The sequence below is a fragment of the Silurus meridionalis genome, chromosome 2 (assembly GCF_014805685.1).
Source record: "Silurus meridionalis isolate SWU-2019-XX chromosome 2, ASM1480568v1, whole genome shotgun sequence".
Lineage (NCBI taxonomy): Eukaryota > Metazoa > Chordata > Actinopteri > Siluriformes > Siluridae > Silurus > Silurus meridionalis.
Genome location: NC_060885.1, coordinates 4,009,586 through 4,037,002, shown reverse-complemented (window position 1 = coordinate 4,037,002; position 27,417 = coordinate 4,009,586). Strand labels below are relative to the sequence as shown.

General features: G+C 39.3%; 2 protein-coding genes and 1 long non-coding RNA gene across 6 annotated transcripts; 2 read left to right on the top strand and 1 right to left on the bottom strand.

The window, feature by feature from the left end:
* LOC124402911 lies at positions 1–27,346 on the top strand. Of its 2 annotated transcripts, none has more exons than XR_006928808.1 (2): positions 1–1,299; positions 27,030–27,346. It is a non-coding gene; the product is annotated as an uncharacterized LOC124402911 (long non-coding RNA). The 2 variants fall into 2 exon arrangements; XR_006928809.1 differs by lacking the exon at positions 1–1,299 and adding an exon at positions 8,662–8,687.
* On the bottom strand, positions 1,418–11,586 carry fbxo8 (F-box protein 8). Its single transcript, XM_046876327.1, has 6 exons — positions 11,249–11,586; positions 7,398–7,737; positions 5,450–5,576; positions 5,097–5,215; positions 4,300–4,496; positions 1,418–2,346 (listed from the first exon to the last, which is right to left on the bottom strand). The coding sequence occupies exons 2-6, from the start codon at positions 7,727–7,729 to the stop codon at positions 2,159–2,161; spliced, it is 963 nt and encodes a 320-aa protein (XP_046732283.1). The 5' UTR covers positions 7,730–7,737; positions 11,249–11,586; the 3' UTR covers positions 1,418–2,158.
* On the top strand, positions 13,463–27,346 carry cep44 (centrosomal protein 44). 3 transcript variants are annotated; one of them, XM_046876313.1, is made up of 11 exons: positions 13,463–13,539; positions 13,643–13,809; positions 15,076–15,223; positions 15,437–15,583; positions 16,090–16,188; positions 17,338–17,490; positions 17,630–17,842; positions 18,038–18,086; positions 19,160–19,233; positions 19,603–19,640; positions 26,813–27,346. In XM_046876313.1, the coding sequence occupies exons 2-11, from the start codon at positions 13,721–13,723 to the stop codon at positions 26,859–26,861; spliced, it is 1,059 nt and encodes a 352-aa protein (XP_046732269.1). In that variant the 5' UTR covers positions 13,463–13,539; positions 13,643–13,720; the 3' UTR covers positions 26,862–27,346. The 3 variants fall into 3 exon arrangements, with proteins under 3 accessions (XP_046732269.1, XP_046732261.1, XP_046732252.1); XM_046876305.1 differs by having other exon boundaries at positions 13,469–13,543; XM_046876296.1 differs by lacking the exons at positions 13,463–13,539; positions 19,603–19,640 and adding an exon at positions 21,416–21,453 and having other exon boundaries at positions 13,550–13,809.
* Positions 27,347–27,417: the final 71 nt, after the last annotated feature.

Genomic DNA, 27,417 nt, shown 5'->3' with positions numbered 1-27,417 from the left:
TACAACTGTGTAAAAAGCTCCAAACACAGGATTGTTTTTATGCTTTGCACCATTTTATTTAATTTTTGTATACAATCTAGAAGTATTTAGTCCAGTGTCATCATTCAGAAACCTCTTAAACAAAACAATTAGCATTTTTAATTCATTCATTTGCTAATAGTATTAAATAAATCTGGTCAAACGGCGTCGGTTCAGCGTTGGGGATTTTTCTGCTGTCAGCAGAACTTCATTTGTCGTGATCTTTCATTGTTCTGTCCTGTAAGGCCTCTTGGAAAGATTTATAAAAACAAAAACAAACAAACAAAAGAATAAATAGGCATGTGCCGGTATCACAAGAAAATAAAAAAAAAAGGAAAAATGTAAAAGTGTGAACGAACTCCATGGTGTCTCACGGAGTCCGTTAGATCTTCATGTCTAGTGCATGTGACACGTATTTACTCTCGATGCTCAACCACGTTCAGCTCGAATGATCGTGGGACGTGTGCTGAAAATATAGTGCGAGGGTTTACAGGCACAAGCCTCCTACAGGCATATAATAATAATAATTAATAATAATTAATAATAATAATAATAATAATAATAATAAGGCCAAATCATGTGATCAAGTGGAATCATATGGATTCCTCTAGAATTTCTTTCCAGAACAGTAAAATAATAAAAAAAGAAATAATAAAATAAAAAAAAAAAAAAAAAAGTCACCAGATACAAACGGGACTTTTGTTTGCATCGTTAGTGTTCGTTTACTTCTTGATGAAGGACATCAGCGATGTGAGTGGTTTATGAGTGCGTGTGTCCGCGTGTACGAGACGGAGGAGGAGACGTGGCAAAAAAATGTCCTAAGTGCAAAAAGGCAGAAGTCCCGCATTAATAAAAAGGGAACGTTTATTTTAAAAAAAAAAAAAAAAAAAAAAGTAGCTAAAATATTGAAAAATAAAATTATATATATATTTCTATATAAACCTCTTAAATATGTACATGATGTGCAAATAAAATCGGGTCGTATTACACACACACTACATACGAGAACGTGTAGGAGGTCGAGTCAGTGCGCACGCTTCCTTTACAGCATTACGATTGGCACTACTGTGGAGCTCCTTCGGATGTGCATAAACCCAGAAAGAAAAGAGAGAAAGAGAAAGAGAAAGAGAGAGAGAGAGAGAGAGAGAAAATATATACAATATGACAGATAAAAAGATTTCCTTGGGTTAAAGTGCTCTTCAGCGGCCGAACTGCAACACAGCAGAAGCAACGACGGAATATATAGGCAGCTTGAGGGTGTGTGTGTGTGTGTGTGTGTGTGTGTGTGTGTGGGGGACACTTTAGAAGCTACACATACACACCGTGGTGTTAGACAGCGAACAAGGACGGAGGGATTGCAGAAAAATCGAGTCCGTCGGGCTAGACGTCTAGACGAAAAAAGAAAAAAAAAAAAAAAAAAAAAAAGGTTCGACAGTGTTAGAATTCCACTTGTATTTAAGATAAAGGGATCATCACAGGTGTGGGGCGGGGCAACAGCCTGGACGATGAGACGCCCTGCACGTATTCACACCTTATTTACGAATACGCCGTAGGAGAAAAAACCCCCGATGAGCAACCCAGGGCCCTCTGGGGAACCAGGCTGAACATGAATCTTCATATCCATGTGGGGTTTCGCGCCTCGTTACGTGTGCTCCGTTATAATCTCTTCACACGTGTGGTGATTATTAGGTCGATTTCCTTCATCATTGCCATCGAAAAATATATCAAAGGCTTTTCGGTTCTATCCGGGTCTTTTTTCTTTTATGGATATAAAACGAAGAGGAAAGAGGCGGAGACGTGGAACGAACAAAAAACAAAAGAGAAATGGCTTCATTAACGGACCAGACGTCTGGAATATTATAAGCGAGCAAACACGAGTTTCGCGTCGAGTAGCTACATGGCTCTGCGTGGTTTTTCAGCTGCGATTGAGGTGCTACCCTTTTCGCCTCGGGTTGCTAAGGCAACCGGTGGTTTGCGCGTGTGTGATTGTGTGTGTTGCTGTCTGGCTTTCCCAACGCTATACTAAAGAACACCTCTAGAGGTCAGCGTCCATTTCGCATAAACGTTTCAGTGGCGTAGCCGAGGGTTTTATTGGCCGGTGTGTGTGTGTGTGTGTGTGTGTGTGTGTGTAAGTCATCTGCTAGGCGGCGACATGGCCGATCAGATAGATGTTGTCATACAGGTGGCCCACGAAGTCCTCGCTGATGTTTTGCGCGGCGCGGCGCGTGTTCCGGATGAACTCGCGTTTCGACATCTTGTTCTTCACGTGCGGGCTGCTCAGGTCGATGGAGAGCAGGATGAGCGAGTAGCACAGCACGTACACGGCATCTGCAACACAACGAAAACTTATTTTTCAATACTTAGACATAATAATTGATGCCGATAGATTTCTCTGGCCTAAGCCCCGCCCCCTTGTCCTGAAGAAACCCAAAGAGAACGTCTTTATAAACACGTGAAAAAGGTTAGACAGCCGTCAGTCTGGTTTGCACGCATCTGATGATTTTGGAACGAGAGATGGATCATCAGTGGACCGGAAACGTGGAAGTAGTTACGAGATTTTCAGTAGTTTAGAGATTTTGTGAGATGCAGATGTCGTGTGAATAAACGAAACACTTTTTCGGGAGTCGTTCCGGTGCGTGTTCTTTGGAGGAACATCACACACTGCTTCCTGGATTGGATTAATGCCTCGCTCTGCTAACACTATAATCCTGCAGACTTTACTGTGGCTTTAGAGAAGACAGCCACGGCTATAAAGCCAAGCCAAGCTTCAATTTCCACGTGAGGAACCATGTGAAGCCAAATAAACCCGGGTCCTTCCTTTTTACTCAATTCCGATTGGTCAGAAACGTGCCGAATCATTTGCTCGTTGCTATAGGAACAGCGCTCAAGGATTTGCAGGCTGGGCGATTCACGAAAACCACGTATAAACACTGCTCTTATTTTAGGTGATGTCCATGGAAGGAGCCTCGAGCACTTTGGAAATTTGGACTGACGTGGCCCGGGTTACGCTTTGGGGATTCTCATGACAAGATACGAGTAAAAATAACATCATTCATTTAAAAAAAAATAAAATAAAAAAAAATAAAAAAAATAATTGTTAAAGTCGATAACAAACAATAAACAATTTAAAAAAAACACTATGTGAAGTTATAGAAGAATAAATAAAGTCTAATTCAACATGGAATCAGAATCTCTGCTTCATCACACGTCTCTGTCCCGGATCGGTTTCCTGAAAGAGAGAGTCTGGGAGTCTTTTTTTTTTTTTTCTCTCAACTGTTTTTGTGAAGCATTCTCTTTTTTTTTTTTTCCCCCCCAATAACTTACAAGTACATAATTTTTTTTCAAAATCTCTTAGTTTTTTAAAAAAAAAAAAAAAAAAAAGGAAAAAAAAAATTTGAATTAAATAAATTAAAACATTGTTGATAAAGCACTATATTATATATTATATAATTTATTTATTTTACAAGGAGAATACATTTTAGCTATTTAATATATATATATATATATATATATATATATATATATATATATATATATATATATATAAATAAATAAATAAATAAATAAATATAGTGCTTTATCAACAATGTTTTAGCTTTTTTTCTATTTTGTACAATACAAGAATCAAAATGATTTAGTATCAAACTTGGGGGAAAAAAAAAAAAGTGATTATACTTTTATTTTTTTGCATCTAGAACAAGAAAACCTATAAATTATCAAAATTTAATCATTTTCTTTTAAGACGCAAAACAAACATCCAATCAAAAGGCTTCATCAAATAAAAAATTGTTTAATAGAATTTTTTCTTCATCAAAATATAAAAAAAAAAAAAAAAATCAATAAAAATGACGAGATGATCAATTAAAGCGTACTGTGACATCATTTATCACAATATTGACATTACAAGCAGCATTATTTTTATTTATATTTTGTATTTTATTATTTTTAATTATAAATTTAATGAGCCACAAGAATTAATTTAAGGATCTTCACCATGTAAAGACAAAAAATTAAAAATAAATTTATTCTTACATAAAATACGGCATAAAATGAATAATCTTTGGTCACAGTGCATTTGTTGTGATATAATAAGCATGTTATTTTTTGTAAAAAAAAAAAATTTGTAATTTTTTTTAAATAGGAATGTCATGAAATTTTTTTGTATTTATTATTAAAATCCATTAAACAATGTTGCCATCAGATTTGTACAGATCGCACAAGGAATATTGTTGTGATGGTCTTCGAGAGTATAATTAATGTGATCTGTTTGTTGCGACTCACCAGGCGTGAGGCCGACGTCCCGGACCAGCGCGGGGTTACAGGCACAGAAACGGTGTGAGAACTTGGTGATGAGCGTCTCCAGGTACTCGCCGCGCTCCTCGGGCGCGTGGATGTGTCTGAAGAAGTCCCTCAGCGCGTTGGGGAGGAACTGGTTACTGAAGTTGTGTAGTGTGACCAGCTCGTCCAGCACGTCTCGGCTACAGGGGGGGGTTTGATCAGAAGGGGTGGGGAAATTCAATAATACTGCTTTTATAATGGCGGATAAATAACTAGATTTCAGATTTTATGATTAAAATTCACCAGCCAGTAATGTAGATAAAAATGGTAATGAGAAGGTCATCGGTATTTGTTGCACATTTAAAGAAAGGGGTGGGGGAGAGAGAAAAAAAAAAAAAACCTTGCGATTTCGCGGTATGCTGTGACCGTTAAAGTAAAAATTAAATATCAAATAGAAAATATGAAAAAATTAATATTTTATTTTTAAGGAAATTTTACAATTTATATTTTTTCTACTCTTAAAAGGCCATAAATCTCCTTGTATTCTACAGCTTGTGACCTGGAATTTTTTTTTTTTTAATATTAAATTAATATTTAAGGCCATACATCTTATGTTTGACATTTTATTTATTTATTTGTGAATCTTTTTTTATTTTTAATATGGGGGGTAATAGGAAGGCTTAAGTGTTATAGTGGTATAGTCCTTACAAAAAAAAATAAAAAATATAAATAAATAAATAAAATACACAAAAAAACCTTCAAAAAAACTAAAAGAGAAACAGAAAGATTGATTAACAAACCGTTCGTCGAGATAAATACGCAGCATCTTCCAGTTCAGCGTTCTGGTGTAAAATATAAACTTGGCGATTTCCTTCGGATGGTCCAGGAGAATGCTTTTGGACATGAGGTAAGCGATACCCTACACACAGAAAGAGAGAGAGAGAGAGAGATTCAGGTCGAAAACATGCAGTAGAACCCGAAAAGCTGTGTGACTTTAGCTAATGACATTCACAAAGCTATAAAACATGAACGGCTTGCACGCTCTCACGTCGTTAACCAGAACGCTGGAGCGCCCCGACGCCGGCCTCTGATCTTAGCGGTGAAAAGAAGCAGGCGTGTTATCGTGAGAACGTGGCGTGCCGGTTCTGCTCACCTCCTCAGGGTTAGCGTTGAACGTCAAGCTTCCTTCATCAAGCTGCATGTAGAGTTTTCTGTAGGAGAAGCCGGGGGGAAGAAGACGGTTGTAGATGGAACAGTGACCCCAAGTGGACTTGCACAAGCTGAAAGAGAAAAGGGGATGGGAGGGGAAGAGAGAGAGAGAGAGAGAGAGAGAGAGAGAGAGAGAGAGAGAGAGAGAGAGAGAGAGAAAGATAAGAAAATCAGCAGGAAAACCTGAGAAACAATTAAATTTTTTCAGAATCAAGCATAAAAAAATAAAAAAGTCACTATAATAAGGCTGAAACGATTCCCCTGAAAGTAACCTGAATACAAAAAAATAAATAAATAAAATGCATTTTAAAAAAAATGAATTAAATAAATTACTCTGCATCGTTCAGTCCCTTTCACTACACATGGAGCATTGTGTTTCCCCACGGACCTTTATGACTGACACACCACTTGTTAAACTATGAAACGCTCTGGACGAGTAAACAAACAGTGCATAGTGAAAAATGGAGAGACGGGAAAAGAAAAAAAAAAAAAAAAAAACAGCAAGGGGCGAAGAAAAGATTCATATAGGATCCAGTTTCCTCCACAAAAATAAAAAATGTGCCCAATTCCGACTTTATTTCTGGCAGAGTTTATATTCCTTCGCAATTTTCTTACAATTCCCCCTTTTTATTTTTAGTTCAATCAGGCAGTCTCTGTAGTGCCAGCTTTTACACCGTACAGTGCATTACTTTTTTAGAAAAAATCTGAAATGTATTTGTATATACAGTATTTATTTATATATTTATGATTTATTTATATATTTGCATTTTGATGTATTATAGCAAACAATGCACTAAAAGGGTTTAGTTTTCACAGATATCCCTGAATGCAATTTCAGCAATAAAATGTGACCTTTTCTATAAAGGAAACAACTTACTTTTAATTTACTTTGCAATAGTAAATAAATAAATAAATAAATAAATAAATAAATAAATAAATAAATGAAATAATGAAATAATGAAATTAAAACGATGCTCGTTCAGAGTGTGAGTTTTGCTGAAGTATCAGAAGAGAAAAGTATTTGTACATTTATTCTATAGCGATAATAAAATTTATTATAAAATATTCAGATAAAGAAACTTTCGCATGGATTCACGTTAGTTTTTCCACTTTAGCGGTTCTGCTCCGGCTGCTTGTGTGGATGAACTGATTAATAGTTGAAAATGGAAGTTACATTAAAATGAATCAACACGATAAAAACATCACGATATGAGTATTTAAGGCACATGTCCTTATTCAGAATCATTCAGATTTGCCTCTCATTCCTACACAGGGGCCCAGGAGTGATGGCTTAGTAAGGATTTAAACATGAACCTCTGATCTAAAGTGCAATGACGGCCACTTCTGATTAAGACGGAGGGATAAAATGATGGCACAAGAGGTCTATCATGATGGACGGATGGAGGGATTCATTGGTGGAAAAACGATTGAATGGATAGATGAATGAACATAAGTGGACAGATTGGTGGTTCAGTGGAAGACTGTGTATGTGGACAGACGGATGTGTGCGCAGATAAATAGATGGAGGGGATTTAGGTTTGTAAATAGGCCACCGATACACTTCTGGTTAGATGTTAACTGCATTTCATTGGCTCTGTATAATGACAATAAAGTTGAATCTAATCTACTAGATTTGAATTTGAATGATGGGACAGATGGATCTGTGGACAAAAAGATGGATAGATGGGTATGTGGAAATATGGATGCAGGTATGGGTATGTAGGTGATTGGATAATATAAACTTTTCTGTTCTTTAATGGGGTGATCGGTTTAATTTTCTCACGACGGACATGTATGTGGACGGATGGAAAAATATACGGACATGCAAACAGACGGGTAGACAGACGGGCAGACGGACAGGCAGACACAGCTGTAGATTTACACACACTCACCCCTGCCACAGGTACTCGTCGTTGCCCAGGTCTTGCCACACGCAGGAGGCCAGGCACAGGTCGGTGGCGTTCAGGTAGGACAGGATGGTGATGCTGAGCTCAGGGGGCAGCATGTCCAGGTCTATGAAGCCCTGCTCCTCTTTGGCCTTGCGCATTCGCAGCAGGTGCCCGATGTCGGCGTGACACTGTGGCACACGGCGCGAGTGCGGCGGCGTCTCGTTCAGCAGCTCAGTCATCCTGCGCCGACGCTCGCTGCGCTGGAGGAAACACTGCTCGCTGTACTCCTGCTGCAGCTGCTGGTTCCTCGCCACCCTCCACAGGCCCTGACCCATCTGCTGACCTCAACCAGCACACACACACACACACACACACTTATTTCCCTTATTCGGACCAGGCAAATGTCCCCACAACATTAGAAATTCCCATCCGCATGGGGACATTTTATCTACAAGGAGGCACTTCAGATCTGTTGGTCCAAATTCAGGAGTTAAAAAAAAAAAAATATATATAAAATAATCAATAACAATAAAAAAAATAAAGTATCAATCACCACTTGAGCCGTATCGGAAACACCATTTGTCTGTACGCACGTGCAAAAATGTGTTTGTCTGATATTTTGAAACAATTTACGTCGGTATTTAATCAGCATTTTATTTTTATTAAACTTAAAAAACACAAAAATGGCGTATAAAAAAAAGAAACTAGAGTTACATATTATAAAATTGTAAATATGTATACCAGTGGTGAAATAGTTCTTTAATCGCGATATAAAATACACTTTTTAAAAATGACATTAAATTGATAAAATTAAAAAAATTTAATTAAAAAATTTAATTAGTTGACATTTGTTAGACCCCATTTGGGGTAATCCAGAGGTGTATAAAAGTGTGTGTTTTTTACATTTAATTACATTTATTTATTGTTTTTATTTGTATTTGAGAAACACACAATGAATGAATTCCTTTATTCACGCCGACATGCAGAATTGTCAAGAATTTCTGCCTTTAAGAAAGAAACTTGAAGCTGTACATAAAACGCAACAGAATATACTTTTAATACTATCAAGTCACTGCTTTAGAAACCATGACGCAGTAGTAAACGCAAAACCCTGATCGCGACTGCGAAAACAGGAAATGAGTCAAAACCTTTTGACCAATCAGAATCCGGGGTTCAACTGAGTGGCATCGTATAGATCAAAGGCTATATTCGTGCATGGAGTATAAAAAGAACAAGAAAAAAATAATACATAAACAAAAGCTCCTTATTGTGTGTGTGTGTGTGTGTGTGTGTGTGTGTGTGTGTGTGTGTGTGTGTGTAATGACTCAGAGAGAAGCTATTGGACCTGCTCAGTAACATTTTCATCATTCATGTTCATTTCATCATATTTTCAGTAAACGTAAAAAAAAAAAAAAAAAAAAACCCAGCCTGGATAAAACCAGCTCACTTTTTTTGTTTTTAATCCAGTACACACGTACGTGCTTCTACGTTTGTTTATTTATTTCTTCATATAAATGTAAAATATTTCTTTCACAACAAAACTCAATTAGTTTATCAGTCTAAAATAAATAAATAAATAAATAAATCACACCTCTGTCCAGGACTCTAATAAACTACACTAAACTACCAACATTTTACAACCTCTCTCAAGTAAAAACAAAAAAGTAAATAAAGACAAGAAAGTCAGAAAATAAGTGGACAGATATTTTACACTTACAGATAAACTGATAGACAGAGACACAAGCCAGACAGGTAAGATAGATAGAATCTGTAGATAGAAAGACAGACAGATGGATAAACAGATGTGATGTGATCAGCAGTAGGAAAGTGGTAGCTCAGGAGGTTAAAGTGAAACTTCTCTAAAGGTTGAGAGCTCATTACTGTCTAAATAACTGGTAACAAAAGTGAGTACACCCTCAGGTGAGAACGGCTGTACGTGGTGTAACCGGGGAAAGTCACGTGTCCTAGTCATCATGTTTTTGTCTGCTTGACAGAACCAGACAAATGTGTGTATCGTGTATTAGAGCAGTTCAAATTCTGTGCAAGTCGAAATTCTCTCTGGATGTTCTCCATGGACCTCATGGTAAAGAATCTCTGAGGATTTGAAAATTTGAATTGTTGCTCTCCACAAAGATGCTGAGGCTGTAAGAAGATCAAAAACACCCTGAAACTGAGTTACAGTACAGTGGTCAGGGTCATACAGATGTTTTCCAACACGGGTTCCACTCAGAACACCTCTCAAGGGTCCTTCAGAGAAGTTGAGTCCTCGTGCTGTGCGTCAGGTGCAGAAGCTGCTTCATAAAACACTTCATGAGTGCTGCAGCGTTGCTTTAGAGGTTGCAGAAGGTCCACTTTTTAGTGCTCAGACCATACTCCACACACTGAAACAACAAGGAGGAAGCCTCTTCTGAAGCTGCTCACAAAAACCACAAACCGTTTACTGTCCAAGAGTATGAATTACTGGGACCATGTCCTGTGGTCTGATGAGTCCAGGATAAACTTCTCTGGCTCAGATGGTGTCTGTGAGGAAGAGTAACAAGACTATTTGTGTCTTGTCTACAGTCAAGCATGGTGGTGGCACAAACATGGATTCCAACATGTACTGTGAGATTCTGAAGCAGAACATGATGCCCTCACTTCAGAGACTGGGACGAACTGCAGTTTTCCAACATAATAACGACCCCAAACAAGATGACGAGTGCCTTGCTGAGGAAGCTGAAGGTGATGGAGTGGAAAAGTTTGTCTCTGATGTCATTATAAAGGCGTGGATGAGGATTACAGCAACAACCTGTGCAGCTCTGGTGAATTCCAGGTCCAGGAGGATGAAAACAGTGCAACATAACAAAAGGTGCTCAAGATATTGACACGTTCGACACAGTTCTGACACGTTTACTGAGGGTGTACTCACTTTTGTTGCCAGTTATTTTGACAGTAATGTCTGTATGTTGTTATTTTTAGAGGACAGTAAATCTGTACTTTATACAAACTGCACAATGAGACTCTAAAATATGTTTCATTTCTATAGTATTGTCCCTGGAGAAGAGATTTTGTGAGATACTGTAAATTAAAGTCTGCCAAATACCATGGATATGAGTGCGAATGCAAACGTAGATCTTCATGTAGACAGAACAGGACAATAATTCACATCAGACACAATTATATCAATTAAAAATGGATCATCTGATCAGATTCTGCCTCGAGAGTCCAAACTCATGATTGTGAGGGACAGGAATTGAGAGGTGAATGTTGTGTATCTCAACATGTTCGTTCTTTCTTTCTTTCTCTCTCTCTCTCTCTCTCTCTCTCACACACACACACACACACACACACACACACACACACACAGTAGTTCTGTTCTGAGATTTCTGGTAATTTTAGTCAACACATGTGTTTAGAGTAAATACTGACTCAGCATCATGTATCTGCACAATCATTCAGGCAAATTCAGGTACACGTACACACACACACACACACACACACACACACACTTCAGGTCACTCAGGACACCTGCTATAGCAGATCGTTTGTTTACATTTGCATTCTGACTGCTGGCCTCAAACTCAAGTCTAAAGTCATGTTTTAATACCAAATAAAAACCAATAAAAATCCTAACGAAGCGGTAAAAAGATGAAAAACACAAATCCGAACTGTTTTGCTTTGATTTCGCTTTAAAACAGCAACAACAAAGTCGCCATTCCATGCCAAGTTAGATTGACGTACACCCATAAGCCCCGCCCTCTAAGTACGCGATTGGCTTACAGACAAGTCCATCAAGCCAACTAGCTATTTGATTGGCTCCTCCAAACGCCACTTCACCACGTATTGTTAGGGGGCGGCACCGCCCACCACCTTACCTGTGTGTTGTTGGGGCTTTAATTCTACCGCCGCCGCGACGAAAGAAAAGCGCCTGTCTGTGCGTTCACGGAGCGAAAATGTCCTTCAGCCTCCGCACTCAAGCGAGGGGCGCATTTCCAGCACAGTCGCCCGGCGTCCAAACTCCACGAACTCCCGCTGCTCCCTGAGCGACTCCGCACTCTGACGCTCGAATCAGCTTTAATCCGCTCGGCCACGCCCCCTCTTCCGCTTAGCCACGCCCACTTGTCATTACACGAACAGCATTTATTATCAAACGCAGCAAAACGAAAATGCAATTAAAATCATTCCGTTTGTAAATAAACACTTTTCTAATGGGGGAAATATCGAAAATAGGGGATTGTTAATTTTTTTTTTGCATTAAAAAAAAAAATTCCAACTTGGCATGCTCTGTTGTCAATTTTGACGTTCGTTGTTTTAGTTGGATGTGACGTCATTCCCTCTATCTGAAGAATGACATCCGCATTTTCGATTGAGTGTAGTCTTTTAGGATGAGTAAGAAAAAATAAAACATTTACAATTAATAAAAAAAATAATGCAAGCTGTAAATATGTATTTCTGATCATTTATATTGATTTATATTATATTTTATTACCTGGTATATTTCAGGAAACTAAATTGGATCAATTGGTTAAGATGTAATATGTTATTACAGTTAAAAGCGCAGGAAAGATTAAGTGAAATGATATTTAAATTACATTTTTGTAGGTATAAAAGACCCACAGACAGACAGACAAGTGAAATAGATAAACACAGATAGGCAGATAAAGTAGATATTAGTATAGTTATTTAAATAGATAGACACACAGACAGACAGACCTATAAACAGACAGGTGAAGTAGATATTAAGACAGACAAATGAAATGGATAAACACACCAACAGACAGACAGATAGACAGACAGATAGACAGACAGACAGACAGATGAATTAAATATTTAGACAGACAGACAGACAGACAGACAGACAGACAGACAGACAGGTGAAATTAACAGACAGACAGATGAAATGGATGGACCCACGGACAGACAGACAGACAGACAGACAGACAGATGAATTAGATATACAGACAGACAGGTGACATTGACAGACAGACAGACAGACAGACAGACATATGAATTAGATATACAGACAGACAGGTGACATTGACAGACAGACAGACAGACAGACAGACATACAGACATACAGACAGACAGATAAAATGGATAGACCCACCGACAGACAGACAGAGAGAAATATAAATTAGATATTTAGACAGACGGACAGACAGACAGACAGACAGATGAAATTGACATAAAGACAGACAGACAGATGAAATGAATGGACCCACGGACAGACAGACAGACAGACAGACAGGCGAATTAGATATACAGACAGACAGGTGACATTGACAGACAGACAGACAGACAGACAGACAGACAGACAGACAGATAAAATGGATAGACCCACCGACAGACAGACAGACATATGAATTAGATATTTAGACAGACGGACAGACAGACAGACAGACAGATGAAATTGACATAAAGACAGACAGACAGATGAAATGGATGGACCCACGGACAGACAGACAGACAGACAGACAGACGAATTAGATATACAGACAGACAGGTGACATTGACAGACAGACAGACAGACAGACAGACAGACAGATAAAATGGATAGACCCACCGACAGACAGACAGAGAGAAATATGAATTAGATATTTAGACAGACAGACAGACAGACAGACAGACAGACAGGTGAAATTGACATACAGACAGACAGATGAAATGGATAGACCCACGGACAGACAGACAGATGAATTTAGACAGACAGACAGACAGACAGACAGACAGATGAAATGGATAGACCCACAGACAGACAGACAGACAGACAGACAGACAGACAGACAGACAGATGAATTAGATATTTAGACAGACAGACAAACAGACAGACAGATGAAATGGATAGACACACAGACAGACAGATGAAATAGATAGACAGACAGAAATACGAACAAAATTAATAGACAGAAAGACAGTTTTTGTTTTTATTCAATGAAAGAATTTTTTGCGAATGTGTCAATGTGAATCTGCACTTAGCGTTAACGGATCACTGCATAGAAACCGAACAAAGCGGTCTGAACTAAAATGTCTTCGGTTCTCTCTCCTAGTGCACTATGTAGGGTGTATATTACATTAATTTGGTACACTAGGTAGTGCACTTATGTAAGATGTACTGAGCGAATTGGAATGTAACTATAATCTGTTCTTACTCGCAGGTCGGAGTAAAGTGAGTGAGTATTGGAGGAAACTGAACCTGAATAATAATAATTATATTTTGAATTGTTATCAGTTCGTGGAGGAAATAAAACGCGCTGTTTGTATTTATGAAGTTTATTTAACAGCCTTCCGGCTAACAGACGAGTGTGTTTGACTCCGGAAGTGTAGTTTGAGTGAAGAAGAAGAAGAAGATGGCTACAGGTGATGTGAAAGGAAGTCTGAGGAAACTGCAAGCATCACTCCGATCTATAAAATACCCCAGAGATGTGGATTATCAAGGGTAGGATATACCTTTACCTTTTAGATAAAGAGTAGACTTTAATTAGGAAATCACAGCTTTGTGATTGATGTTTCACTGCTTTTTTATAATGGGGTGTAGTAAAGGTGCAACAGGAAAAGTGCGAGTTAATGAGTCGAGTAGGAAGATGAGTCGGCTCTTTGAGGCGGTTGTTTGAGTCGGCTCTTCGATGCCGCTTTTTGATTCTGTTCTTTTGAATCGTTTTTTTAAGTCGGGGTTTTTAAATCGGATCTTTGAATCGGATATTTGTATCGGCTCTTTGAAACTGCTCTTTGAGATGTAATATAGACAGACAGATGGACAGACTGATAAAAAAAGACAGACTCACGCATTCACTAACTGAATCACTCACAGACTCACTGAGTCACTTACTTACAGACTCACTGAATCACCCACTTATAGAATCACTGAATCACTCACTTACAGACTCACTGAATCACCCACTTATAGACTCACTGAATCACTCACTTTTAGACTCACTGAATCACTCACTTATAGACTCACTGAATCACTCACTTACAGACTCACTGAAACACTTACTTACAGACTCACTGAATCACCTACTTACAGACTCACTGAATCACCTACTTACAGACTCACTGAATCACTTACTTACAGACTCACTGAATCACTTACTTACAGACTCACTGAATCACTTACTTACAGACTCACTAAATCACTCACTTACAGACTCACTGAATCACTCACTTACAGACTCACTGAATCACTTACTTACAGACTCACTGAATCACCTACTTACAGACTCACTGAATCACCACTTACAGACTCACTGAATCACTTACTTACAGACTCACTGAATCACTTACTTACAGACTCACTGAATCACTTACTTACAGACTCACTAAATCACTCACTTACAGACTCACTGAATCACTCACTTACAGACTCACTGAATCACTCACTTACAGACTCACTGAATCACCTACTTACAGACTCACTGAATCACTCACTTACAGACTCACTGAATCACTAACTTACAGACTCACTGAATCACTTACTTAAACGAGAGACATGTAACCTTTATGTAATGCTCTAGTAGATGTTTGTTCCACCAGATTCCACACACTTGCATGAACCTGATACATTCACATTTCTAGCATTTGGGACATGCCTTTGTACCGAGTATACCGAGTGGCAGCTTGATGGTGCTGAGAAGTCTAATGGTTTAACCACTGAGCAACCGCCTCCTGATAGAGACCCTGATTCATTTTTTTCCATCCATGGCAGGTTATCTAAAGGAGATCCATCATGCTGTCTGCCCATCATGAGCTACACCTTCACCTCCTTCTCCACTGCTGTAGCTGAACATCTGGTGGAGCTCGGCATCGAGCTCACAGGGAAAAACGACCTTAGCTTCATGGAGTCTGTTTACAAGGTCAGTCAAAAGTTTTTACACCCTCACGTATGAAGATACTACTGACTTTCACAAACCACCGTATCTGGTGTGTATGGTGGATTGTAATAATCTTCATGCACAATGAAATACTGACTATGAGAATCTCTTACATTGTTGGTTGGCTTTATTAGACTTGTAGCAACGGCAGCGTGTGTGTGTGTGTGTGTGTGTGTATGTGTGTTTGTGATTTAGGTCCTGCGAGATCTCTTCAGTTATAAACCCCTGCTGACCAAGCAGCAGTTCCTGCAGTCGGGTTTTGCCGAGAGGAAGATCTCACTTATCTGCGACATCATCGGCTTTGTTTTGGAGAAACACAAACAGCTCACAAAAGGCACCAAGGTGTGGCTCGTGTTTCCCGCTTCTCTCGCTTCTGATGTACAAACTCATACGGACAAAATGTATCAGTTTATGACCATGTCCATCACAATTCACGTTTGAGTTCACCCCAGAACACTTGATTATTACCAGAGCTTGGTGTTAACCTTCACTCTGCTTAGATGTTGTTCCACTAAATTCTGAAGTGTGCTCTTTTAAGGGTTTTAGTGAAATCAGGTGAGGAGGTGTGGAGTGCAGTCAGCGTTCCAATTCATCTTATTCAATAGGTTTGAGGTTAGGAAGCCATTCAAGATCTTCTAAAGCATCAACCCATGTACACCAGATCTTCATGGAGCTGGCTTTGTGCACAGGGGCGTTGTCATGCTCGAACAGGCCAGGTCACATTACACAGAGTGGTTTACTCCTTAATTAGCTTGTGTTTATTAAATAAAAACAGTAAGCGTAACACCACTGACTCTTTGAACGTGATTGAAAACGACTTGCCTTAATAATGTATTTTTATTTTCCAGCCTGTTGGTCAGATGAGGAGGAGGCAGCTGTCTCGTTCTGACTCGAAATCTGTGGAAAGTTCACCACCCAGAGAGACCCAGAGGACACCAGGCCCGAAAGTAAGCAGATTATTCATGTTCTTTAATTAACAATGTCCTTCATTTTGATGAACAGAAAGCCATCATAAGGGAATATGGTTTATTTTAAAACACATGCAGTTGTTACTCTGTTATACAGAATATACAGATTATAGTATCGCATCATTTTTATCTATTCTTTACAGTGTACTAGTCCACTTCATTACAGAGATTTAACCCTTTAATCATAATTTATCCATCCCAAATATTGATAATAATAAAGCGCAGAGTGTACAGGGTCTGTGTTCTAATAATTATTGAGATTTCTCTGTTTTTTTTTAAAAATAGAATTAAAAAAAAATAATAAAAGTATCAGTTTTTAACTGATGCTGAAATAATAACAAAACTACTCATTATATTGGTTTATATAATAATAATAAAATAATAATTACATCATTATTCATATTTTCTATAGAGATGAAAAAAATCTAGTTTTTATTCATTTGTACGATTACTAGTATTTTTTATATTTTTATAATTATTTCAATTAGTTATATTAATTTTTTATAATTATTAAAATTAGTTTTAATAAAAATCTCAAAAATAGAATATGTTGATGATAATTACAGTTTAGTTCTGGTAATTGTTATAATTATTAAACTATAATTCTAAAAATATAATAAAATAATAATATTAATATAAATAATAATAATAATAACAAGAGGAAGAATCCTATTATTATTATTATTATTATTATTATTATTATTATTATTATTATTATTAGTAGTAGAAATAGTAGTTTAATTTTTTTTATTGTAGTGCTGAGCTGGAAGTACGTATTTAATTGTCCTTAAACAATTTCACGCTTGTTTATTTACTTTCGTTATTTAGTTATATTTTGGTAAACATTTTTTTTTTTTTATTCAGTTTTCATTAAGACCAGCATTTCATTTTAATGTTTAAAACATCTAGTAATCTCATTTAAGCTCTAAATGACTTTAATTGAATTCAATAAGTAAATGAATTAAAAATGTGTCAGTTGATGCTGTTCAGATTTCGACCCCATGTCCTATAGACCTGCTGCAACCTTCATGTCCCCAATAATCCTTTCATCTTGGATTGTTAGATTTAGTCTATAACTCGCTACTCATTAGAAATTCTCACGAGGTTCCATGTGATTGGTTGCTGCAGCTAGTTAAAAGCAGGTCGCTGGTGGAAAGGCACTCGGGTCACCAAACCCCAGCTCACGTCAGCTTCTCCTCCGATGATCAGCTCGAGGATCAGGACGAGGACGGAAGGCGGAGACCTCAGGATCTAGATCTTCCTCGACCTGTTGCTCAGACGGTGAGAAAAACCGCGTCCAAACATCCGTGTCTCATGCAGATAGATACACACGGATTCAGTGAAATGTTCAATTAGCAAAATAAAGACTCTACAGTATAAGTAAAGGCACACACACTTTCACACAATTTCCCCCCTGTAGGAGTGTGTATTGGAGAGCAGGTTGAGAACAGTGGAAGCAGGTCTGCAGGAGTGTGTGAGCAGACTGGAGCAGCAGCTGAGCATGCTGGACGTGAGAGTGCAGGCGCTGGAGAAGGACACCGCTGGAAAGATCTGTGTAGAGCGCAGTGTGTGGGAGGAGCTGGAGAACCGGGTCCTTCTGCTGGAGACGGGACTGACGTTAACACGGGCACAGGTACAGAGATGTCACCTGAATCCACTGAGTCAGTGACTTACAGCTGCCTCGACACACAGTCCGTACTCATTCTGTGTTTATTACCGTGTCAGAAGTTACAAGGTGATGAAGATTCACAAGAAGATCTAATCTAATGAGCTTTAACCTCTTTAGCTGTTACTAAGAAGTGTGTAAAAACGTCTTTATCTCCATCAGGATCCGATGAGAACGAGTGTGGAGATGAGACAGCATCCTGATGAGACCGGTGAGGAAGAGATGCCCATGTAGCCTGAGATGCTCACATCCAAAGCTTTGATTTAGATTGGAAGCAAATGCTGGATTAGAATCAGGAGTATTCCCACCACCATATTCCCACCACCTGGGAGAATAGAGATTATTGACCAGAGTAAACAAAACACTTACTGATGATGAATTCATACAAAAAAAAAAAAAATAATGTATATATTAATATTAGGGCTTGCAATCGGTTAAAATATTGTTAATGTTAACTTGTGATTAATCGCAATTTAATCACACATTTATATCTGTTCTAAATGTACCTTCAATGAATACTTTTCAAGTTTTTAATACTTTAATCAACATGCGCACGGACAAATATTTGTGCTACTTTATGCAATGTTTATTATTAGTGAAACCAAACTCAACATGACGACAAAATGTTCTTGTAAATATTCTAAAGCAAATATGGTGTTTTAAATGACGCAAAAATCATCAGCACACCAAAAATAACTTCTGCAGTGTTTCCACACGGACGGTTTTAATTGACGGACGAGTGCATCATGGTGGATTTTGGTGCTGATTTGAGACTTGCACCAATAAAACAACCAGTAAAACTAATGTTTAGTGATTTAAAAATAATTTTTCAGTGGAAGTAAAGAAAGGACATCGTGAATAAATGTGTTGCAGTAAATGATGCCTCTTTTTTATTTATTTATCTTTTTAATAAAAATGGTAACAGAAATGCGTGCTGCAAAACTAAAACAAAACTGGTGCCGTTACAACTAATTTGCATTAATATTGATAGCCCTAATATATATATATATATATATATATATATATATATAAAACACACACAGATGTGAGCAAAATTGTTGGTACCCTTGGGGTGTGTGTGTGTGTGTATAATATAATACAATACACATACATATGACGCAGCTACCGATGCGATACGATTCACGCCTGTTCTGATGCAGTGCGATCCGGATTCCATTCAACGCAATATGATGCAGTGAAAAAAATTTATATATAAAAAAAAAAAAAAAATACTTACTATATATATACACTGAATATTTTTCTATTCTTGTTCTTTCATGTTAGTTAAGGAGCCAGTCAGTTGTCCCAGTGTGACACACCAAACCTCCCCAGCCCACCAGTTATCATCATCCTCAGAGGTAATAATAATCTGTTCATCTTTCTATCTCTCTCTCTATCCATTTATTCTTTATCCATCCCATCCATTCATTCATCCATACATACATCAAACTGTTTATCTAATCTGTCTATTCATTAATCAGTACATATACCATCCATCCATCCATCCATCCATCCATCCATCCATCCATCCATCCATCCATCCATCAGTCTGTTTATCCCTTAATCCAGACAATCATCAATCTGTCCATCCTTCCATTTGTCTGTTGTTAATCTGTATATCTATTAATTCACCCACTCATCTATTAATCTGTTTAGTCGTTAATCCAACCCCCTGTTAACCAGTCTATTAGTCTTATCATTTATTCTGTACTGTTTTTTGTTTTCAGGAGAATATTAAAGAGCGATTGGAGAGAATAGCCAGTATGTAAGTATTATATTTCTTCAATCCAAATACAGTAGAAAAATCAGTGGACTGCAGCACGACACAGCAGTCTGTCAGTAAACTGATCTCATGTGCAAAGCTGACGATGTTATTTCAACTTATTTAAAGCTGAATATTTATTCTTCATTGTATGATTAATAATATGTTTATTGCGAATCGCTCCTGGCTGGAAAATAAACCTCTGCAACTGTTCCAGCAACTAGTTCTCTGTCACCAACCCACTGCTGCTCCCCAGCCTGCTTTCTACTGGCTTCCTGAAGCTCCTGCACCAGATTAAGAACACTGATGTTGGCCTACAAAGTCAAAATCAGAGTTTAACACTCAACACCATCCTCCATCACTGCTCCACTGATCTCTGCATCTGCTCCACTGCTCCACTGATCTCTCCATCCTCCACCACTGCTCTACTGATCTCTCCATCCTCCACCACTGCTCCACTGATCTCTCCATTCTCTATCACTGCTTTTCTGAATCTCCACCACTGCTTCACTGATCTCTCCATCTTCACTGATCTCTCCATCCTCTACCACTTCTCCACTGATCTCTTCATTCTCCACCACTGCTCCACTGATCTCTCCATACTCTACCACTGCTCTACTGATCTCTGCATTTCAACCACTGCTCCACTGATCTCTCCATCCTCCACCACTGCTCCACTGATCTCTTCATCCTCCACCACTGCTCCACTGATCTCTTCATCCTCCACCACTGCTCCACTGATCTCCATCCTCCACCACTGCTCCACTGATCTCTTCATCCTCCACCACTGCTCCACTGATCTCTCCATCCTCCACCACTGCTCCACTGATCTCTCCATCCTCCACCCCTGCTCCACTGATCTCTTCATCCTCCACCACTGCTCCAATGATCTCTTCATCCTCCACCACTGCTCCACTGATCTCTTCATCCTCCACCACTGCTCCACTGATCTCTCCATCCTCCACCACTGCTCCACTGATCTCTCCATCCTCCACCACTGCTCCACTGATCTTCATCCTCCACCACTGCTCCACTGATCTCTCCATCCTCCACCCCTGCTCCACTGATCTCTCCATCCTCCAACACTGCTCCACTGATCTCTGACTCCACCACTGCTCCACTGATCTCTCCATCCTCCACCACTGCTCCACTGATCTCTTCATCCTCCACCACTGCTCCACTGATCTCTCCATCCTCCACCCCTGCTCCACTGATCTCCATCCTCCACCACTGCTCCACTGATCTCTTCATCCTCCACCACTGCTCCACTGATCTCTCCATCCTCCACCCCTGCTCCACTGATCTCTCCATCCTCCACCCCTGCTCCACTGATCTCTTCATCCTCCACCACTGCTCCACTGATCTCTGACTCCACCAATGCTCCACTGATCTCTCCATCCTCCACCACTGCTCCACTGATCTCTATCCTCCACCCCTGCTCCACTGATCTCTCCATCCTCCACCACTGCTCCACTGATCTCTCCATTCTCTATCACTGCTTTTCTGAATCTCCACCACTGCTTCACTGATCTCTCCATCTTCACTGATCTCTCCATCCTCTACCACTTCTCCACTGATCTCTTCATTCTACACCACTGCTTTACTGATCACTTCATCCAGACAATCATCAATCTGTCCATCCTTCCATTTGTCTGTTGTTAATCTGTATATCTATTAATTCACCCACTCATCTATTAATCTGTTTAGTCGTTAATCCAACCCCCTGTTAACCAGTCTATTAGTTTTATCATTTATTCTGTACTGTTTTTTGTTTTCAGGAGAATATTAAAGAGCGATTGGAGAGAATAGCCAGTATGTAAGTATTATATTTCTTCAATCCAAATACAGTAGAAAAATCAGTGGACTGCAGCACGACACAGCAGTCTGTCAGTAAACTGATCTCATGTGCAAAGCTGACGATGTTATTTCAACTTATTTAAAGCTGAATATTTATTCTTCATTGTATGATTAATAATATGTTTATTGCGAATCGCTCCTGGCTGGAAAATAAACCTCTGCAACTGTTCCAGCAACTAGTTCTCTGTCACCAACCCACTGCTGCTCCCCAGCCTGCTTTCTACTGGCTTCCTGAAGCTCCTGCACCAGATTAAGAACACTGATGTTGGCCTACAAAGTCAAAATCAGAGTTTAACACTCAACACCATCCTCCATCACTGCTCCACTGATCTCTGCATCTGCTCCACTGCTCCACTGATCTCTCCATCCTCCACCACTGCTCTACTGATCTCCATCCTCCACCACTGCTCCACTGATCTCTCCATTCTCTATCACTGCTTTTCTGAATCTCCACCACTGCTTCACTGATCTCCATCCTCCACCACTGCTCTACTGATCTCCATCCTCCACCACTGCTCCACTGATCTCTTCATTCTCCACCACTGCTCCACTGATCTCTCCATACTCTACCACTGCTCTACTGATCTCTGCATTTCAACCACTGCTCCACTGATCTCCATCCTCCACCACTGCTCCACTGATCTCTTCATCCTCCACCACTGCTCCACTGATCTCTTCATCCTCCACCACTGCTCCACTGATCTCCATCCTCCACCACTGCTCCACTGATCTCTTCATCCTCCACCACTGCTCCACTGATCTCCATCCTCCACCACTGCTCCACTGATCTCTCCATCCTCCACCACTGCTCCAATGATCTCTTCATCCTCCACCACTGCTCCAATGATCTCTTCATCCTCCACCACTGCTCCACTGATCTCTCCATCCTCCACCCCTGCTCCACTGATCTCTCCATCCTCCACCACTGCTCCACTGATCTCTTCATCCTCCACCACTGCTCCACTGATCTCTCCATCCTCCACCACTGCTCCACTGATCTCTCCATCCTCCAACACTGCTCCACTGATCTCTGACTCCACCACTGCTCCACTGATCTCTCCATCCTCCACCACTGCTCCACTGATCTCTTCATCCTCCACCACTGCTCCACTGATCTCTCCATCCTCCACCACTGCTCCACTGATCTCTCCATCCTCCACCACTGCTCCACTGATCTCTTCATCCTCCACCACTGCTCCACTGATCTCCATCCTCCACCACTGCTCCACTGATCTCCATCCTCCAACACTGCTCCACTGATCTCTTCATCCTCCACCACTGCTCCACTGATCTCTGACTCCACCAATGCTCCACTGATCTCTCCATCCTCCACCACTGCTCCACTGATCTCTCTATCCTCCACCCCTGCTCCACTGATCTCTCCATCCTCCACCACTGCTCCACTGATCTCTCCATTCTCTATCACTGCTTTTCTGAATCTCCACCACTGCTTCACTGATCTCTCCATCTTCACTGATCTCTCCATCCTCTACCACTTCTCCACTGATCTCTTCATTCTACACCACTGCTTTACTGATCACTTCATCCTCTACCACTGACATCTCCATCTTCTGCCATCGCTTCACCGATCTCACTATTTTCTACCATTGTTCTGCTGGTCCTTCTATCCTTTAAACCATGTAAATGTACATTCCCATTGTTAATAGAATCTTAGCCTGTTTACTGCTAGTCGTTTTTGATCCAGCTGCAAACCACATGAGGAAAGTAAATAGTTTCCAGATGTACATTTTTATGATGAACCCATGAGTGTATCGTTTTACACTTTTTACCCATTAACTGAAAGCACTTTGTAAACAGTGGTTAGTGCAGGTAAAAGACAGGAAACAAAAAAAAAAAAGAAAACAGGAAACGTGTCAACAGCGTGTGCCTCTTAAATATGTTGCAATTCTTATTCACCCTTTCACCTTTCTACGTTTTATTACGCAACAATCTTCACATTTAATCTTCATCAAAATAATATAAAATCTTGAAAAAGCAAAAAGGATTTGACACAAGTGCAAGAAGCTGTCCATCAAAATTATTCTGTGGTGTGTGTAGTGTATATATATATATATATATATATATATATATATATATATATATATATATATATATATATATATATATATATATACAGGAGTGCAGAATTATTAGGCAAGTTGTATTTTTGAGGATTAATTTTATTTGAGGATTTAATTTGAACAACAACCATGTTCTCAATGAACACAAAAAACTCATTAATATCAAAGCTGAATATTTTTGGAAGTAGTTTTAGTTTTAGCTATTTTAGGGGATATCTGTGTGTGCAGGTGACTATTACTGTGCATAATTATTAGGCAACAACAAAAACAAATTCATACCCATTTCAATTATTTATTTTTACCAGTGAAACCAATATAACATCTCAACATTCACAAATATACATTTCTGACATTCAAAACCAAACAAAAACAAATCAGTGACCAATATAGCCACCTTTCTTTGCAAGGACACTCAAAAGCCTGCCATCCATGGATTCTGTCAGTGTTTTGATCTGTTCACCATCAACATTGCGTGCAGCAGCAACCACAGCCTCCCAGACACTGTTCAGAGAGGTGTACTGTTTTCCTCCTTGTAAATCGCACATTTGATGATGGACCACAGGTTCTCAATGGGGTTCAGATCAGGTGAACAAGGAGGCCATATCATTAGATTTTCTTCTTTTATACCCTTTCTTGCCAGCCACGCTGTGGAGTACTTGGGCGTGTGTGATGGAGCATTGTCCTGCATGAAAATCATGTTTTTCTTGAAGGATGCAGACTTCTTCCTGTACCACTGCTTGAAGAAGGTGTCTTCCAGAAACTGGCAGTAGGACTGGGAGTTCAGCTTGACTCCATCCTCAACCCGAAAAGGCCCCACAAGCTCATCTTTGATGATACCAGCCCAAACCAGTACTCCACCTCCACCTTGCTGGCGTCTGAGTCGGACTGGAGCTCTCTGCCCTTTACCAATCCAGCCACGGGCCCATCCATCTGGCCCATCAAGACTCACTCTCATTTCATCAGTCCATAAAACCTTAGAAAATCAGTCTTGAGATATTTCTTGGCCCAGTCTTGACGTTTCAGCTTGTGTGTCTTGTTCAGTGGTGGTCGACTTTCTGCCTTTCTTACCTTGGCCATGTCTCTGAGTATTGCACACCTTGTGCTTTTGGGCACTCAGTGATGTTGCAGCTCTGAAATATGGCCAAACTGGTGGCAAGTGGCATCTTGGCAGCTGCACGCTTGACTTTTCTCAGTTCACGGGCAGTTATTTTGCGCCTTGGTTTTTCCACACGCTTCTTGCGACCCTGTTGACTATTTTGAATGAAACGCTTGATTGTTCGATGATCACGCTTCAGAAGCTTGGCTATTTTAAGACTGCTGCATCCCTCTGCAATATATCTCACTATTTTTGACTTTTCTGAGCCTGTCAAGTCCTTCTTTTGACCCATTTTGCCAAAGGAAAGGAAGTTGCCTAATAATTATGCACACCTGATATAGGGTGTTGATGTCATTAGACCACACCCCTTCTCATTACAGAGATGCACATCACCTAATATGCTTAATTGGTAGTAGGCTTTCCAGCCTATACAGCTTGGAGTAAGACAACATGCATAACGAGGATGATGTGGTCAAAATACTCATTTGCCTAATAATTCTGCACTCCCTGTATATATATATTACACACTATATTGCCAATAGTATTGGGTCACCTGACCTTTCCTGCTATATGTGGTTCTTTTCCAAACTGTTACCACAAAACTGGAGACACTCAATTGTACAGGACGTCTTTTAGATGGCGCTATAATAACATTTTGCATTCCCTCAAACTTGGAAACACAAACCTGCTCCAGCATGGTGATGCCCCTGTGCACTAAGTGAGCTCCTTGAAGATCTGGTTTACATGCTTTGGAGAGGAGCTGCTATAGAGCTCTGATCTCATCCCTACTGAACACCTTTGGGATGAATGTGAATGCTGACTGCACTCCAGGTCTCCTCACCTACATCAGTACCTGCCTTTTATAACACCCTTGTGTCTAATGAACATAAATATACATAAGCACACTCCAAAATCTAGTGGAACATCTTCTGAGAAGTGGAACATCATCTTTATTTAGATAAAAAATAAATAAACTTCACCAAAAAATCATTTTTAATTACTAAACATTTGTTTTACCCATGCGCTACGTCTGAAATCAGCACAAAAATCTACCATGATGTGCACATCCGGCAATTAAAACCGTCCGTGTGGAAACAGTGCAAAAGTTCTGTCTTTTGGTGGACGCTTTTTTTAAACGCACGACGATGCCAAAAGATAAACTCCCGAGAGGAATAGTTGTGAAAGGAAGGAGGAAGACAGTGAACAATGACTTTCTTGGTAGGCTCCTGTTTAGATACAAGCCGTTGTAGCGCGTTGAGTCTGGGTGAAGGGAGAGCTCGCTTCTGGCAGGCTATTCCCAAAATACAGCTATGCTCCTAAAGGAAGCGCAACATATTTCACCTGTTACACCGTGTGTAACGTGTCTTTTGTTAAAGCCTGTGTAAAGTTCATTAGTGTACACACCTGCGGCTTATTTATGCTAAAAATAAAAATATTTGTAAAATTACGGTATTTTTTCCCTATAATATTATATTATATCAAATAATTAAATACAATAATTGTATCAAATAAATATTAAATAAAAATATATAAATATATAAATGTTAATTAATAGTAAAATGTGAAAGAATTATCGATTTCTCATATAATTATAAAAGTAACTTTGCTCTACGGAGGTCCTAAGAGGCCATTCATTATAATGCATGGCCTCTTAGGACTTCCGTGAGAAAAGTTACTATAATTATATGAGAAATCGATAATTCTTATGAATTTTATACTATTCGTTTGATTTTCATTAATTTTTTAATATATATTTAAAAAATTTATGAAAATCAAACAAATAGTATAATATTCATAACAATTTTAAATAATATTTAAAAACAACCTTTTATGAAAAAAAAAAATCCATCAAAATTAATAAAAGCTCAGTGGTTAAGGTTGTGAGTTCAAATCCCAGCACCACCCCCTGAGCAAGACCCTTAACCCTCACCTTCTCAATTGTATAAATATAAGTTGTTCTGGATAAATGCCGTGAATGTAAAGAGACCAGGCTAAAGAGTCAGAGGAGCAACCCAGTCCCTCAGGTGTGCTACTACCACCACCATGCTTCACCGCAGAGAAAGGAGGATCACTGGGCACCTAAAAAAAAAAAAAAGAAATTCAATGTCTTGCATTTATCTACATATGTTTTTGCTTTACAGGATGAAGGACACATCCAGCCTTTTGAAGAACATCGAGCCAACAATATGAGTTAATCCTCAGTGATGAATGCAGAGGTTTGAAGAAATTGAAAAATCCTCAGATATGAACTTCCTCATCGCTGTATTTATTTAAAAGGTTTTTTTTTTTTTTGGACAAGATGTGATGAAGCTGCTTCGTAGTGACGTGTCATTATGACCTCTATTTTTTTAAGCTCAGGTGTGTGTGTGTGTGTGTGTGTGTTTGTTTTTAACACGGTATGAATTCATGCTGGAACCGCATTTCTCCTCTTCGTGCCTTTCGACTAGAATGTTATCGAGGTACCTTGTCCAGTAGATGTCCCTGTAACACTGTAGCTCAGATTCCTGCCTCTCTGCTGCCCTCTATGGTCAGTGACCTGCTGTAACACCATGTTCTCAGCAACAAGGCGAACCTACGTTGTATTCCGTTTGTATTTTTCTATCAGCCCAGGCTTACAGAAGCTGTTATATATATGTCTTTATAATGAACACAATTAAAGCAAAGACGTCGCTTTAGATTCATGTGCAGTGGTTTATGATCTTCATAGTCTTATTAAATCAAATAACCCACATGGGACAAGTCTACA

Excerpts from the sequence above, each read along its gene's own strand:
- fbxo8 (XM_046876327.1), bottom strand. The coding sequence starts at position 7,729 with ATGGGTCAGGGCCTGTGGAGGGTGGCGAGGAACCAGCAGCTGCAGCAG. Across the intron at positions 5,577-7,397 it reads GACGAGTACCTGTGGCAGGG|CTTGTGCAAGTCCACTTGGG; the intron begins GTGAGTGTGTGT and ends TTTCTCTTTCAG. Across the intron at positions 5,216-5,449 it reads TCAACGCTAACCCTGAGGAG|GGTATCGCTTACCTCATGTC; the intron begins GTGAGCAGAACC and ends TTCTGTGTGTAG.
- cep44 (XM_046876313.1), top strand. The coding sequence starts at position 13,721 with ATGGCTACAGGTGATGTGAAAGGAAGTCTGAGGAAACTGCAAGCATCA. Across the intron at positions 17,843-18,037 it reads TGACGTTAACACGGGCACAG|GATCCGATGAGAACGAGTGT; the intron begins GTACAGAGATGT and ends TATCTCCATCAG. Across the intron at positions 18,087-19,159 it reads ACAGCATCCTGATGAGACCG|TTAAGGAGCCAGTCAGTTGT; the intron begins GTGAGGAAGAGA and ends CTTTCATGTTAG.